We start from the raw sequence: 16,959 nt of genomic DNA, 5'->3' as shown, positions 1-16,959 counted from the left end.
CATATACACAATAATCAAAAAATTCATTCATCAATCATTTTTTATCCTCAACATTATCTTTCACACAACAATCCAAAATCATTCCACCAAAAATCACACAACCAAAAATCATAACCATCATCTAAAAATGCAAAAAATTGTATACTACCATGGAGCCTTGGGAATAATTGTTGAGTCATTAAAATGACAAAGACTCAACGTGCATATATGGATGTGTTGAGTTGGTCTAGACGTTCTCTCCGGTTGTGGGTCTTCATTCCTAATTACTAGTTATTCATTCATGTGTACAGGTAAGTTCAATTTCTTACATGTATTTAATTTTTTTTATTCATCACCGCTACTCTTTCATCTATATGTATAATAAAACTTGATAATGATAAGTCATATAAATAAAACTTGATAATGATAACTCATATAATTAATGTATTTGTAAAAATATTAAAATCACATTACCACAATTTTAAGATATGAGATGCAGTATCGGACGTAAGGGCTATGCTTCGCTTATATTTAAAAAAAGGTTTTTAAATAAATAAATAGAAATTAGAGTTTCTTAACCAAGTTTTACTATGAGATGCGGTATCGGACGTAAGGGCTATGCTTCGCTCATTTCTTTTTTGTTTTCAAAAAATAATTTAAACTTTAGAAATAAAATTAACCCAACCAACAAACTTTTTTCTACCTAAAGAACTACGTAGGACCAAAATCACTCTTGTCAGACATTATATTAAAATAAAGTTTTATTGGTAATAATATAATAATAACACAAATAATAATCCATACAATATAATATGGTACCGTTTAAACGGGCAACTAGGGTGCTAATATCTTCCCTAGTGTGTAATCGACTCCCGAACCTGGATATCAAAGTCCAAGGCCCAATGTGATTGGGCCAAAAGATTTTTCTACATTTTTTACTGAAAAAAATGTAGTGGCGACTCTAAATAAGGTCGTGCAACCGAAAATCGGGGCGCGACAGTTAGTCTTTCATGCATTGGTGGATGTTGATCTTGTTGGAATGGTTGCTGAAATGATTCTTGTCTATGGTCCTTCTTCTGGTCTCCAACTATAATTCTGATTGCCCCTCCAACCCTGCGAAAATTGATTATTGAACGAATGGTTGTTAGAGAAATTTCCTTGTTTAGGTTGGTTGTTGACATGTTGCACTTCTTCCACCTTATTAGAACTTGGCATAGAACAGTGACCAGTTAAATTATCACCTCCACAAAAATGGCACCTCAGCACTTGTTGTTGGCTCGGGGAGGGTTGCACAACATTTAGTTGTTGCGGCAACTTGGACATTTGCTTTGTAAGTGCTTCAATTTGCGGAGTCAGAATCTTGTTTTGTGCTAAGATAGCATCTAATGTATTCAAATCAAGCACTCCTATCTTCTATACTGACCTCTGATTGTGTTGTGCTTGCCTATCTATTGAATATAAGGCAATTATGATCCTTGTACCTTGTTCAGCATCCACAACCATCATTGTTCCACCTGCTGTTGTATCTAAAATCATCTTGGTCTCATGCTTCAATCCATTGCAGATATGTTAAGTTGATTTATATCTTCAAAACTATGGTAGGGGCATTTTCTCAACATCATCTGAAAACGCTCCCAAGCTTCATAATATGATTCATCTACACCTTGCCTGAAAGTTGATATCTCAAACTTCGCATGCACATACCAAGCTGGTGGGAAGAACCTTGTCAAAAACTTTGACTCCAAGTCACTCCAAATGGTCAAGCTCTAAGTTGGATGGGATTTTAGCCACTCCCTAGCTTCGCCCAACAGAGAGAATGGGAACAACATCATGTATACAGCTTCCCTTTCAACATCAGTATAACCCATTTTTGCCACCAATTCATAAAAGTTATCTAGATGTGCATAAGAATCTTCATAATCCTTCCCAGAGAATTGGTGTGCACTAACCAGATTCAGATATATTGGCTTAATTTCTACTGTTCTCTCTGTGTGTGGAATAACAATGCTTGAGTAGTGCCTCGGACCTTGATACCATTGCATAATCACCTAATGTCCTTCTTGGATGATTAGGTCTCTCAATATTTTCAGTTGCAGCATTTGCATTCTCCATTTTTTTTAGATTGAGGTTCTGAGATTGTTGTCTATTGAGAACTAGACTGTGCCTCCTGAGTACCCTACTTCTTCTTGTCTTTTGCTTTCTTCCTGTTGCCCTTGGTTGATCGCTCAATCTCAGGATTAAACTGCAATTGATCTTCAGTAACCTTTTCTCTCAAGAGCATAAATGAGAAGACTACAACAAGGGTTAGCATAGAGTGTAATAAAAACAAAAAATACTTACAAAAAAGAATAATTAACTACAACTACTCAATGAACTATCTTCAGAAACTAATATAAATCGCACATTGCTCCCCGGCAGCGGCGCTAAAAACTTGTTAGATATTTATGGAACAGCAAGCGCAGCGTATCATCCAAGTAATAAAATCCAGTAAAATATCGGGATATCGTCCTCAGGGAGCATAATGGATTTACACTAATTCCTACAAGAATTAGTTGAGCAACTATTTACACGAATTTGTTTGATAATTTTATAATGATTTTGTAACAAGGTTAAATTAAAATAAAAAGTTAATTGCGAATTTAAAAGAGTTGGGATCGAAATTCACCATTTTTCCCTTTTGACATCCATAGATTCAATTCTAAGCAACTTATGAAGTTACTGATTTTGATGCACATTTTCGGCAACTAATTTACATCAATTCCTTGAGTGCAAAATCCTTGGATAATCACTCAATTACCAATTCATTGGCTAATTGACTGATTAACTAGCATTAAAAGCAATGTAAAAGCAATTCATATATCATTATCCATTCCTGAAACAATAATGTATGAAGGAAGATAATCCAAATCAGGTGTCAAATTTGACTTTCCAATTAAGCTTGAACCTAAGAACAAGAATTCAGTAGTAATTAAACTCATGTAATAAAAACAGGACAAACTTCCTAAAACCAAATAACAATTACATTAGGATTGAATCCATGATTACAAGGTAATAAGATTACATTTCAAATCCCAACAATGAAGAACTAGTCACTCATCCTTGCCATTACGACACTATGATCATAAGAAATACAAGAAATTCTGGATCTACAGTCGTTCCTATGAATTCTCTCTTCCTCTCTAGTGTTTCTCTCTCTAAAATCCTGTGAAATAGCTTGGAAAATGGTTGGATAACCCCTTCTAACTTCTGAAACCACCAATGTCAGTTCCAACTTCCAAACCTTCACCCAAGCTAGAGATTCTTGCTTGGGCGAGTAAATAAGAGGCTTTCAGACCTGCGCTTGGGCAAGACATCCCTTGCTTGGGTGAGGATCCCTCGCTTGGGCGAGGATCCTTCGCTTAAGTGAGGATTAGGCAGGACATCAGGCCTTTTTAGCTCTAATTGTTGCTTGGGCGACAGTCCCTCTCCTAGGCGAGGGACAACAGTGATTTATGGTAATTTTTCTCCTATTTGTGGCTTGAGTGACCCTTTCCTCGCTTGGGCGAGGCTTGCAGTGCTCATAAGTACCAATCTTCTTCTTTTTCTCGTTGTTTTTTTCTTAAATCTTATCCTAAAACAACATAAACACATAAAATTTTCTACACAGAACAAGATTACTAAGTTATCAGAAATCTTACATAGTTACAACATAAATGCGCACTAAGTGCCCTAAAAGCATATGAATTTCCTTAACAATTTGGCACTTAACTCACAATCACATTTTTTGTGGCATGTGCATGTTGGAAAAGGCCTTAGGGAATCAAGCTCATCCATAGAATCTTTATGTCTGTGAAAAACTCAGAGATATTCTTATCTCTTGTCTTATTGAGTGTATTTCTTGAAGCATATCTGACATTCTAAAGTGGTCACCCTTTGAGTATATTTCTTTAAGATTTTCCCAAAGTTCTTGGGCACTATCAATGTATTATTTGGGTCTGGCATGTTTATCATTCAATTTAAGAATTTAAACTTGTTCTTTGACATCAGTGCCATTTCCATGGACCTATACCACAAATCATAATTTTTTCCATCAAGAGCCTTGGATACCAACACAACTCCTAGATTTTCACCAAGGTGAAGATAATAAGGACTTGTTGGGTTATGTGACTGATCAGCTTGCATCTGGTAGGCCTGTTGTACTTCACCAAGTTCAGTGTTCTCCATGAATGAGGGTTAAGTATTGAGAAGGGAAAGAAAGGAGGAAAGAAGAAGATTGTATTAAGGTAATCAAGAAAGTAAGAAGAATGGCTTGCAACAGAGCTCTCAAAATGAGAGCTTTGATACCATAAATGACTTTGAACTTATATGGGAAGGAAGGAAAAGTAATTTGTGTATTGATTGATTGATTAATAATGCAAAGTACATGTATATATATGGTTTACTTGTGGCTTAAGAAATCCACCTAACTAAATATCATAACTAACTTAACTACCTACAACTAATCTCCTCATTTAACACATGTTAAATAAAATGGCCATACTACAAAATCATTCTTCTAGAAATATCATCAAAAACTCAGCCTAAGGGGAATTAGCAAACTGATGCACATTCCTCGCCTTGGTGTGCTAGGAATGACCAGGTCATCGCACCAAAGTGTGCAGGCCTGGTGCATCAGATTTGTCTAGGCCATCGCACCAAAGTGTGTAGGCCTAGTGCATCAAATTTGCAAGCTTGATGCATCAACCAGAAAATTGCCACGGTCAGATTCCATACTTGGCTCGGTCAGGATTGAGAACTTAGTCTAATCATGACTTGAGCAGTGGCACGATCATGATTCTCAGCTGCCTTGGTCATGAGTCATTATCTTGGCATAGTCAAAACTTGAGTTGGCTTGGCCATGACTTAAGAAGTGGCACTATCACGATGTCCAGCTACCTCAATCATGGCACATACCTTGGCATGGTCAGATTTGGTTGCATATGACTTATGGGCTGAAACATGAAATTTTCCTTGAGCAGCGAGTAATTGGCTTGAGCAATCTTGATGATACTTCATTAATAAACACTAATGGGAAAAGGTAAGAAAAGTTCATAGAAAACTAGGTTTTCTATTTTCCTTCCTTTATACACATTGATACTAAACAATTAGTAACAAGTTCAAATATTGAAGGAAAAAAAAAGGAATAACACCATGACCGAATGAAAACCATAGAGATTGAAGCAAAAAGAAGCAATAAGTAGAGAAATGTTCCTAGAGCTACATCGGAAACGAAATGAAAACCAGAGGAGGGAAAGGTAATATGAGTGAAGTTGGTGAAGTGAAGTTTCAAACAGAGAAATGGAAAAAGTTTGCCAAGTGAAGTGAAGATGCAAACAGAGAAATGGAAAATAGGAGGTGAAGTATGGTGGAGGCCTAAGGATTTTTTTATAAAAAGAAAAGATAAAGTTAGTTATGATTGGGACTAAGAAGTAAATATAAAAAAAAATTATTAAGGTTAATAAGTATTTAGTGTATTATAATTAATATTTTTTCTCACTAATCCCAAGCTTTGGCACATAGAGTGACACAAAGTATGAGACAATGGTAACCCCTTAACATATGCTACAATCAATCATCAATAATTATTTGTAGTGAAAATCTTAACATTTTTTATAAAAATCTTAAACAAATATTGTGGTCAAAGTCAATAAAATTGTGAATGAGTGAAGAGTTTCTCGGCCTAAATATTACAAAAACACCTAAAGTTATATAATGTTCAAAAACAAAAAACTCATCATGCTAGCCAACTGGCCAAATTCTTATGGGTGTCGATCGGTCATAAAATGGCCTTGGTTCACCAACTTAGACTAATAATTGGCAAATTAGTCATTTAAATTATTAAATTGGGTTGTCATTGTTAAAAGCGGATTCTACATTGGGAACCCCCTCCACAACATAGCATATCACTTGTTGAAAGGGTTTTCCTAGTGTGCAAGTTATTTTATTTAATTAAAATGATGAGTGTTGAACAATTTATTTAGTGACTTTATTTATTTACTCCATTTCCGAGTTCTTTTTAATCATACCATAAAGGTCGATCTCATTTTATTAAGTTAACTATACCATTTCTTATGAAAGGTTGGTAACAAAGAATAAAATGAACAAAAGAATAAAGTTATAAGTTAACTGTAGCACTTCTTTCGAAGGTTGGTATAAAGAATAAAAGAATAAAGCAATAAATAAATGTTAGTTACATAAATGTAAATGACAGGAAGTAAAATGTTAGTTGAGGAAAGTAAATGACATAAAGTAAATATTAGCAGTTAAATTATTATTCAGCACTCTTTTATTGTCAAGTAACAATCCATTGATTGAATTGCACTTTTTTTATATTATTCATATGTACAAAGTTACAAACCATGAATTGGTATAAACTTCTATTTTTAGGAATCTTTAATCAACAAATAAAATTTATAAAGTTTAACACTTTACTATTTTACACTTGCATCTCTTTCAAGATTTAATTGTAGTATAGTATAAGGTTATGTCGAACCAAAGGAAATTGTATTAGAAGATAAACATATAGGCATATTATAGCAAAAATAATGATTAACAACATTTTGATGATTTTTTGTGTTATGTTTGCATAAAAGTTAACAAGGAAACATAAACTAATATTCAAAAATTATTGAGGAGAAAATTGGTTTGAAATATGGAATTATTTCTAGACTCAAATGATTTTGAAAACATTAACAAGTTATGTGTTATACTTTCGGTTAATTCCACACACCATATCTAAATCCTTCATCTAGTATCCTAGAATGATAAGATGATTTTCAAACCTTACGTAATACACTAAACAATAGTTAAGTACCACTCGTCGGAGCAGGTTGTCACACCCTACTTTAGGCTCCATTAGTATCATTTAGCCTTGAACATAAGTTCCTTAAAATAGATGCTTGATATGACAAGTGGACTAAGGTGAAGGTTATACTTTTTAGTTCACTTATCAATACTTTAAGAAGAAGCCTTTTTGGATCTTTAAATCAAGTTTTGGGTGATCAAGCTAAAACCGTATTAAGAACTTCTTTAAAGAATCAAAACTTAACCAAAATTAATAACTTGAGTGTATTGAAATCAAAATATTGTACAAATGAAGAAAATAAATAACATTACATCCTAATCCAAATCAATGTGTAGGATCATAAGCCATTTATCCAAGGATGAGATACTTTTGGATCCAAATGAGATTAAAAAATTATGTTTTTGCATCACATTTGCTATCTCCTTTCTCCTCTTGAATTCTAAGAAAAAAATACAAAACTTTACCTAGAAACAAGCCTAGAACTGTGACCAGAAATGTTTAGAGAGAAGAAGTGAAGAATGGAGTCTTGAAAATGTTTAGAATTGTGGAAGAAGAATGTGTCTCCATGATGTTGAAGAGAGCCTCTATTTATAGGCAACCCGTACCCGTCTGGTCCTCTCTTTGTCCATGTTGGGCACACCAAACCCTTCAGCATGGGTTTGGTCCATGACCAAGCAGCTTAGTCATTTGTTTGGTGTTGACTCACCAAAACTAGTTGTGAGCTACTTGATCAGGCTATTGTGAACTACTTGATTAGGCTATTGTGAGCTACTCTGAAAAGTGCTCAAAGGCCTTGTCAAGTAAGGTCATCTATGATGTCAAAGTTGCTCGATGGCTAAGTGAAGTTGACCCTTGCTAGGTCCAGCCCGCCTGGCTGCTTAGGTGGCCACGCAAAGCTACCTGCTTGAGCAGCTTATCCTGCTCTAGTTAGGTGTGTGGTTCCAACTAGGCAGTCCCTAGGTGCATGTTGAGCTTCCTGCTTCAGCAGGTTGGCTTGTGTCAGCCTTGAGTCTGATCATGTCAAGCTTGTGCCTGACCGAGCCAAGTTGGTGCTAGGTCAGTTGGGTGGTGTTGAGCGCCCACGTCAAACTGCTTAGTAATAGCTTCATGTTTTTTGTCCATGCTTGTGGCCAAGCACTTAGCTTGCCATATGTGCATCAAAATGGGTTTATGTGGACACCTCCTTGCTTGACTATTTTTCTTGATTCGTTTTCTTCTCTTTATTTTTCCTAGAAAACTTCACACAAAGATTTGGAAAAGAGATAGACAAAATATATTATCGAAGTATGACAATTTATCTAAAAAGTGTTGAATTAAGTTGGTTTTGCATAATTTGGATAGGATAAGTGCCATGAAAAGTATATGAAAATTAGGTATTTTTGGCACTTATCAGTCGTAAATAAGTAGAAAAGATTGTCGAATACACAAGGACTTGCTTGTTACTACATTTCAACTAAAAAGTATTATTCTAAGTTGGTTTCTTTAAAAAAAAAATTGGTTGGTTTGTTTGATTAACTAATTACTAACTAATTGATTAAATTATTTTGAATAAAGGTGTTGAGATTGAAAATTACTAAAAACTATCAATACACACTTGAATTCACCATACTAATTCATCTACCTATGATTTTTTCACAACAAGGAACCTCAATGGTACTAAAAGCTAATGTCTTAGTCAATTTAGTAGCTCGTCAAATAAAACTCTATATGTAGTAACTCTACTCATAAGATGAAGATTTATGACTCACAAAACATATATCCAGTTCTAGCAACTATGCTTGTGAAATTGAGTTCTAATACAACACCTCAAATGTACTAATTGACAATATCTTGGTCATATTAGTAGCTTATTAAAATAGTTCTGTGTCTAGTAATTACATTAATAAGATTAAGATTTATGAACTGTCAACACACCTCTATGTCTAGCAACTATGTTAACAAAATTGAGAGATATTAATCATTGAATTAGCTCTACGTCTAGGAACTAAGATAATAACATGCATAATGTCACTCATTGATATAAATCTATGTCTAGCAATTATATTAATATGATGAGTTGACAAAATCAGAATTTTAATGAGGATTTCTCCATTCACAAATTCTTACAAAAAGGTGATTAATCTTAAAGTAAGCAATAAGTACATACACAACTCATAAGAATCAAAACATAGTGATGTCAACCTACAAAATGATAAAGCAAATGTCATTGATTATTCTTTAAAGATGATTTCCATTAGTTATTAGCAATTAGTTATTTCCTTGTATACCCACAATAATTATGTATAAATATCCTTCTATATTGATATACCATGTGTGGTGAATAAACTAATATTCTAAAGTAAAATAGCATAAATTCAAACCAAAGTGTATATATCAAGATCATATTACATTCAATCTTAATAAGGAAGAGGTTTAGCTACACATTATCATGAAAACTAAATACAAAGATACAAAGAGAAAAACTAAGCTCGTAGGAGAATAAATTACCTCATCAAAGAGTATATAGTGACTCATCTAACCATTCCTTATTGCTTCTGCACCTCAATCCAGGCTAAACTTCTCTAAGAACTAAGAGAAATCAAATACATAATGTATCTATTTGAAGAACTCTATTACAAACTCAATTTGACCCATTTTCAAAGTGTTTGAGATTTGAGTCATGTGCTCAATGCAATCAATAGCGATGAGCATACCATTTTGTATAATCAGACTCAACCTTTCAGCTAGCCCATCTACCCTTAGTGTGACTTTTGTGCTTAGCACAGGTCCTTGTTGCACAAGGTGTGGAGAGGTGCGTTTAACGTATCTTGGGCGGGAACTTTTGTATAATTTCTACATTGTATTTGTTGGGTGTCAAGATTGTGTTGAGTGCATGTCTGTAGGTTGCTATTTGTTCTTAGCGTGGAACTGGAACTTAGCGCAGATATTAGAGCCTGTTTAATACATTGAGTGTGATTCATGCGCTTGGCATGGGTGGTTTTTGTGAGGAAACTTAGCTTTTTGCAAATTTTCCTCCATTTTAGACCTACAAAACACTTCAAGAGCGATATTTCACAATTTAACATATATTAAGCATTTATGAGCAATTAGCCAACAAATTGGATCAAGTAAAGAGTCAAAGTGCCACAAAATTGATAGTTAACTTATGATATTTTGGCACGTAACACATATATTGTTGAGCCACTTAGACAAATACATTGTTGAGCCACTCTAGATCATATCATTTTCTATTAGACCTTATTAAATCCGGATAACCACAATATCATGAATCTATTTATCAGCTATTGTTCTAAATTAAAAAGAAAACTATTTTTCTTTGGCCAAGACTAGAATTGTAAAAGGACAATGCTCTCTATTACTTTACAAAAGTTATGCTTCTCAATTCCTTTGTCGTTGTTGTCCTCAGTTTGATCTTTACATGGTAAGTGGTATCCTTGTATCCATGGTATCATTGTCTTAGTTTACACCTTGGGTTGTGTTCCTTCAGTTGTAAAAAGACATTTGCTTATGTTCTGTAGTGCGGAAGAGGTTAGGTGAGCATCTAAAAAAGGATCGTGACACTCAATTAAATATAAGTGTACACTTTAGATATGAGTAGTGGAATGAGAAAGTTTGAGTAAGTAAGTCTCCCTTATGGATGATTCCCTTTATTAATAGAGGTAGAGTGGGATGCACTCCAAAATATTACTTGTTGCCTTCCTTTATCCTTGCCCAAACTCACATTGTTATAGATTTTATCTACCTTTATCGCGTGGACAAAGAGAGAACCTATATTGCTTAGGTAGTGCGACATATCATTTGGCATGTGTGGCAGTTTTTCTGCTTTGCATGAGCTAACTCGACCATGTTGTATCCTTTTTTGGATTTTGAGGAATTGGTGGTGCTTCCTCGAACCAGCGTCAACTTGGATGACTGAAATTCAGCAAACCAAGTGAGCTAGGAGGTAGCCATATGAGTTAGATCGACCTTACTCATAGTTAGGTCGACCTCTCGGACATGATTGGTAGCCATATGAGTTAGATCTTGCTTTCCCGACCGTGAGCCTCATTCCTAGTGGTCGAACGATATTAGTCCATCCTAGAACTGAGATGGAACAATTTGAAATTTCAATTCTAATATTTTCTATCCATATTGTATTGCAATCTTAGCCTTCTCTATGAGAATATAAATTTTATCAAAGCATGAAAGCTAGCTTGTTAGTTGTTTCTAATTGTATTCTAACTTTTTTTATGCTTCTTGGGAGCGACACTTATTGGGGAACAACTACACATCCAGAAATAAAATAGTTCCTTATTTAAAAAGGATGAGAGGATATCCTTGATATTATAGAAAAAACTTTGTGTTCTTTGTTATTAGCAATCTTTTTCACTAAGAAACTTTTTTAGACTTAAACTCCATTCTTTATTTTTATTTTCATTTATCTTTAACTTAGAAATCATATATATGTGTTCATCATCATAATGTCAAATGTATTTTGCATGATGATTATCTAGTTGAAAACAGTAGAATATATTCAATTTTTAATATATAATTATAAATTTATATAAAAAAATCAATTTAGTGTGATGTTCCGTTCGATTTAATAAGTGGAACCTAGATGAGAATTCACCCACAACATTCATACAAAAGCAGCCTTCACTACGTTACTAGTCAAGCAGCCAAAAAGACTTCACTATCCTCCACAACCCTTTCATATTCTTCTTCCCCTTGTTCTTCACCATTTCCCTGCCTTGCTCCGATGCCGGAATCATTGTCGTCGGACCCTGCCGGCTCTGTCTGCTTCTAATGTCTCTTAGATCCATCTCAGTGGACACTCCAAATCCAAACATAAACAAATTCCATCTAGACTTTGTTGTAGACCTCATCAAAGACACCTTCTTTATTGATGCATAGTCACAAAGGTTGTTGTTTTTTGAACCCTTTGCATCACAAGGTATTACACTAGACCTTGACATAACGTGTTTTGGTTTGTGACATGGAAGATGAACATCACTAGTTTGATCATTTCTATGTTGTTGTGGAGGTTCTTTGAAGGGAATGAGTTTGCCACAAAATATGATGTTCTTTGCAGTAGTTTCATGTATTGAGGTGGTGAATTCTTCACTTGAGAACTCGAAGAAATCATCATTATCATCATCATCGTCATTCGTTTGTGTTGAGCTTTGTCTTTCTATGGAAAAATAATCATCCCATTGAGCAGAGTCACTACTATAAGTTGGAAGGTCGCAAAGGGATAGAGTGTCTTCTTGGTCTTCTTCATAATATGGATCTTGCAGCAGAGTAGTTTCATTATGATTCGTAGCTTCTTGATCTGAGAAAAATTCGTTGGATGCCATGTTGTTACTTACTCACTAAATTAAGACAGAAACAAAAGGGAGAAGAGGGTATAGATATTTGCTGTTGGAGAAAATTAAATGAAGAATTCCCAATATATAGTTATATTATATAGGTGAATAGAGAGGGTTGAATCAATTGATAATAGCGATGCCTTCTAGATGAATCAGAATAAATAAACGGAAGGTTATTGGAAAAGGTAGACATATATTTACTATTTTAATAACTAGAACTAGAGAAGAGCAGGAACGTGAGTAGAAAACAAAAACCATAAATGCTTTTACAAGTTGAATGTGTCTCTTTCTTGAAAGTAAGCATTATTCTATAAGAAATCATGTATGAATGAAAAAAATGTTATTTCAATTAAAGAGTTTAAATATTAATTATTTTTTCTATTTTTGCTTTATTGTTATTAATGTGAAACATAATTTAGATATAATTTAGGACAATAAATTATTATTCAAAAAGTAATAATACATATCAGTGAAATAATATTTTATTTATTAATAATTGATTTAGTAAAATAAGTTACTTTGGAATAATTGTAGCAGTGAAGATATATCTTACTAACTAGAAAAATTTGGTGTACCATTAATTGCTTCTATATTTCTTTACTCTAATCTTGAGTTTTCGTTAAGTTTTTTTTTTGTTTTGTCTAATGGAGCAGCTGCTTTGGTTGTCTCCACGCGTCTTACCAAAGTCTATGGCTTCTAGTTACTTATAAGCTCCCTTCTAGGAAAATTCTTACCTGTTTCTAGAAATATTTTGGAAATTCAATTGACTATTGATGGATGGTGATGTAAAATTTATCTTCAAAAGATTTTTGATCATCCGATAGCATTAATTTAGTTTAAAGATTATAGATTAAAGGAAATCAATAATATTATCACTATAATTTTGTTTTATTATGCTTATCCTAATCGAAAATTTATGTTTAATCTATATAACATATATCTATGTCAGCATAAATACTTAATAATTAATTTCTTGAATTAAAAAAGGGTTTGATACTCCATATAAAAGTATAGTATATAATATTAACTAGTTCAAGGGAAGTCGATGTAGTTTCTGAAATAAAAAAGCAAGTAATTATTTACTCAGCATATACCAGTACATTCTTTTCTTGGCCTAACTCATTATTTACTCAGAAATGAGAATGATTTACACAAAAAACTTACATAATAAATTTTCATTTTTTAGACAAGGTGAAAACACTTAAGGGGAGGGAATAAGTAATTGAATTAACTAGTTTGATAAATAGTAAATAGATTTCTTAATATTGTATTTTGTGACTATATACTTCAATAAACTTTTAACAAAACAAATTAGATGGTGATTCAAACTTTCAATTGATCATGTAGGTCTCACATGTAATCACACATAACTTAAGTTATTTACAAAAAAGCATAGCAACATGATGAACTGGGTGAGAACATGGTGAAATGGGAAACCATCATGTTGCAATATATCTTTTACATGTTATGTGGTTGATATATGTCATCCACATGTACTTTATTTGTTTAATTGTTTAACTGTGTTATAGGATTATATTGTTGTTTATTTTATATATACGTGTATGTACTTATGGCCACTTAAGAAGACAGAGTACACCACCATAAGATAATATTCTCCATATAAGCATGTTAAAGGAATTAGACTCCTCTCCTATAAAGAAGTTGTTGATTTTACTCTTGATTTTAAGAAAAAAAATGTCATATTACTATATTTAAGGGGTTGAAGTGTTACATTACATTATTTTTTTCCTTTGCTTTTAATATATTTCTCTCTCCATTACTAGAGAAGATCCTCAATATGAACAATGGTATGATAGTGTTATCTATTAGTTCAGATGTTCTCAAATACTAGATGATAAAAATACTAACATATGACATAAATCAATTTTTAACGGTCCAAAATTTTAATTAAGTGATTTCAAAAATTACAAATCTTTTATTTTCCTCGTATTCTAGTAATTGACAATCCAATATGGAGAGTAGATGATGAGAGCATCAGAAGGACCCCTACAAGGAGGGTACGTGATGAGATGAGATATGGCGATGGAAATAAAGTTATGCTATGTATCTGCCACTTATGTGTATGATGGTTATAGTTCTGGAAAGAGAGATCTCCCATCTCTTATCTTACTTCATTAGTTGTCATTAGTCAGTACTAATACAGCAAAAATAAAAATAATAAATATTTACAAAATTTAATTGATATAATATATTTTTATTAATAAAAAACAATGTATTAGATAAGATCTGCGACAATAAATCTCTATTCTATTTTAGGTTATTTTGGGACCGATCTTCTCACTCATTTTCTTCTGGTAGATGATTGCATAATATATATATATATATATATATATATGTATATGTATGTACATGTATGTATATGTATGTACATGTATGTATGTATGGGGGCAGAAGATGGTGAAGATATGTAGGGCAATTTTGCCCATGATTTTTTTTAAAATTTATTATATTATTTTTTTTAAAATTTCAAATATATTTTTTATTTTATGTAATTTGTTAGATAATAAATTGAGTTACCTTATAAGTGTAAATGATGATATTACTTATAATACTATTATTTTATAATGATTTTACACATATGAAATAGATTATAAGATCACAAATTGTCTTTGATAAACTTTGCTACAATAACCTAAGATGATTTGAATTTTTATAAATTATTTAATATTGATAACATGTATTTTTGTGCAAAAAAATTATCATATGGATTTCACTGAGAAGAGAAAATTAATTTTAGATGTCAATTTCAACATTTTATTGTTGATATCATTAATTATTCATGTGCGAAAAACTCACAATAATCTCTAAACTAAGTGCAACTTTGACAATACGGCAAAAATGTATGCTTGATTAAGTTATACGAAGAAAGTGAATACATACTATAGAAATATTATTTTCAGCAACCAAACAAAATCATGTAATAAGATAAAAGGATGAAATTTTTACAGACAAAAGAATATAGTTGAATATTTTACCCACATTTCAATCATCGATGAGTTTAAATCTTTAAATAAAGAAGAACAACACTTTAAATAAATATATATTTTTCTTTAATTTCTTTAATCGTTAATTATTGTTATTTAGAATTAATATGTAATTTTGACACTTTAAAAATTATATATATTTCTTTATATTTTGTATTATTCCATTAGTTATCTTAATTATAAATTGTAATTAAAAATTATAATTTTCCTTAAATGTCAATATTCACCTATATGTGACTAATATGGATTGCTTTTGATACACTTATACGAGTAATATAGATTTATTGACTTATCTAATTACATTTATACACTCTTTTAAAATTGTATGATCATTTTGCATATGCAATGATGCTCACCTTATATTGATAGTTGAGGATACAAGTATTGCATATTACTAAGTCTTATTATTACTATTACTCTAGAAAAGAAAAAATATTAGTTTTTCATACGTCTAACCATCATGGTAATCCAAGATTATATATATTATTTTATATTTAACATTGGTTTATCATAATTGTGAAAGTATGTGGTAAAATAGCGACGATGAAGCTGCAATTATAGTTGTGATGTTGTGATAGAGACTCTTAAAACTGAAATATTGTAAGCATAATTTAAAACATTGTTTAAGATCAAAGAGTTTTCTATATAGTAGCATAACTCCATAATGAATCTTCTTGTACATGGATAGTTGGCCATACTCTAATCATTGAAAACCTTCAATTAGTAAATGTTGTAGGGAAGAATAGGCCTTGCTTAGGTGATCCTTTCAAGTTTTGCTAGTTTTCTTAGGGAATCGTAAATCGATTCACGAGTATTAATTCATGATACTTTTGCAAACCAGTATGGCTTGATTTACGTATTGATACTAAGTCTCAAACGAACAACCATTGAAAGTGTATCTTCCTCATCCCCGGGCTTCAAGTCGTCATACCTCCAACCTTGCAACTCCAACCACATATGGAGATTGATAGCCTAGCAAAAAAACAAAAACAAGGAGAAGGTGGCAGACAGAAATAGACATAGGGAAGGAGAAAAGGAAACCCTAAAATCTAAATAGAGTCTCTTTAGTAATTGAGTTTGTTTTATATGTATTTTTATAAAAGTAAATCAGTGTATTTAGTTAATTTTTTTAAATATGATGAGTATCTATTTAGTTAGTAGATTAAAATTTTTAAATGGATATATTTAGTAATTTGGCTTATTTATTTATGTATTTTAATAAAAGTAAATAAGTTTATTTAGTTAACTATTTTTTTAAAATTTTAAAAATATAATAAAGTCCATTTGATTAGTAGATGAGAAATATAAAAAAGAGCCTAACAACTAAAATGTGCCACAAAGTTAACTAGCATAGTATTATCCCGAGCGCACCATGTATTTGACGGATAATGTTTTTATGTATGGCACACCCGTACTGATATTGTGAGTATCCTATATCAAGTGACTATTATAAGAAATGTCTCTTGTCAGAGGAATGAATATATTGTTTTAATGTTTAAATAATGTAAATCTTGAATGGAGAATTATGAATGAAGTGATAAGAATTTTAAGAAATGCTTGATGAAAGTATATTTATGAGAAAAAAATTTGAAACATTATCCTTATTTATACCTAGAAAGATTGTCTCTATCTATCATCAATTAAGGAAGAACATTGAAAGAGTGTGAGAATGAAATAAAAGAGTTTTTATGAGTAACATACAAAATCTCTAGAAAGATTGGTCATAGTGGATAGAAGTTAGTAATATATAATCATTTTTACCATTAACTATAAATTCTCAAAATTCATATATATATATATATAT

The 16,959-nt window shown here is 32.1% G+C and overlaps 1 protein-coding gene across 1 annotated transcript; it reads right to left on the bottom strand.

Annotated features, from left to right (window-relative positions):
* Positions 11,447 to 12,179, bottom strand: LOC109360135. The gene has a single exon (XM_019604867.1). The coding sequence runs from the start codon at positions 12,136 to 12,138 to the stop codon at positions 11,449 to 11,451; it is 690 nt and encodes a 229-aa protein (XP_019460412.1). The 5' UTR covers positions 12,139 to 12,179; the 3' UTR covers positions 11,447 to 11,448.

Source organism: Lupinus angustifolius, chromosome LG11 (genome assembly GCF_001865875.1).
Source record: "Lupinus angustifolius cultivar Tanjil chromosome LG11, LupAngTanjil_v1.0, whole genome shotgun sequence".
Classification (NCBI taxonomy): domain Eukaryota; kingdom Viridiplantae; phylum Streptophyta; class Magnoliopsida; order Fabales; family Fabaceae; genus Lupinus; species Lupinus angustifolius.
Note: the sequence above shows the minus strand (reverse complement) of the source record. Positions and strands in the feature narration are given on the sequence as shown.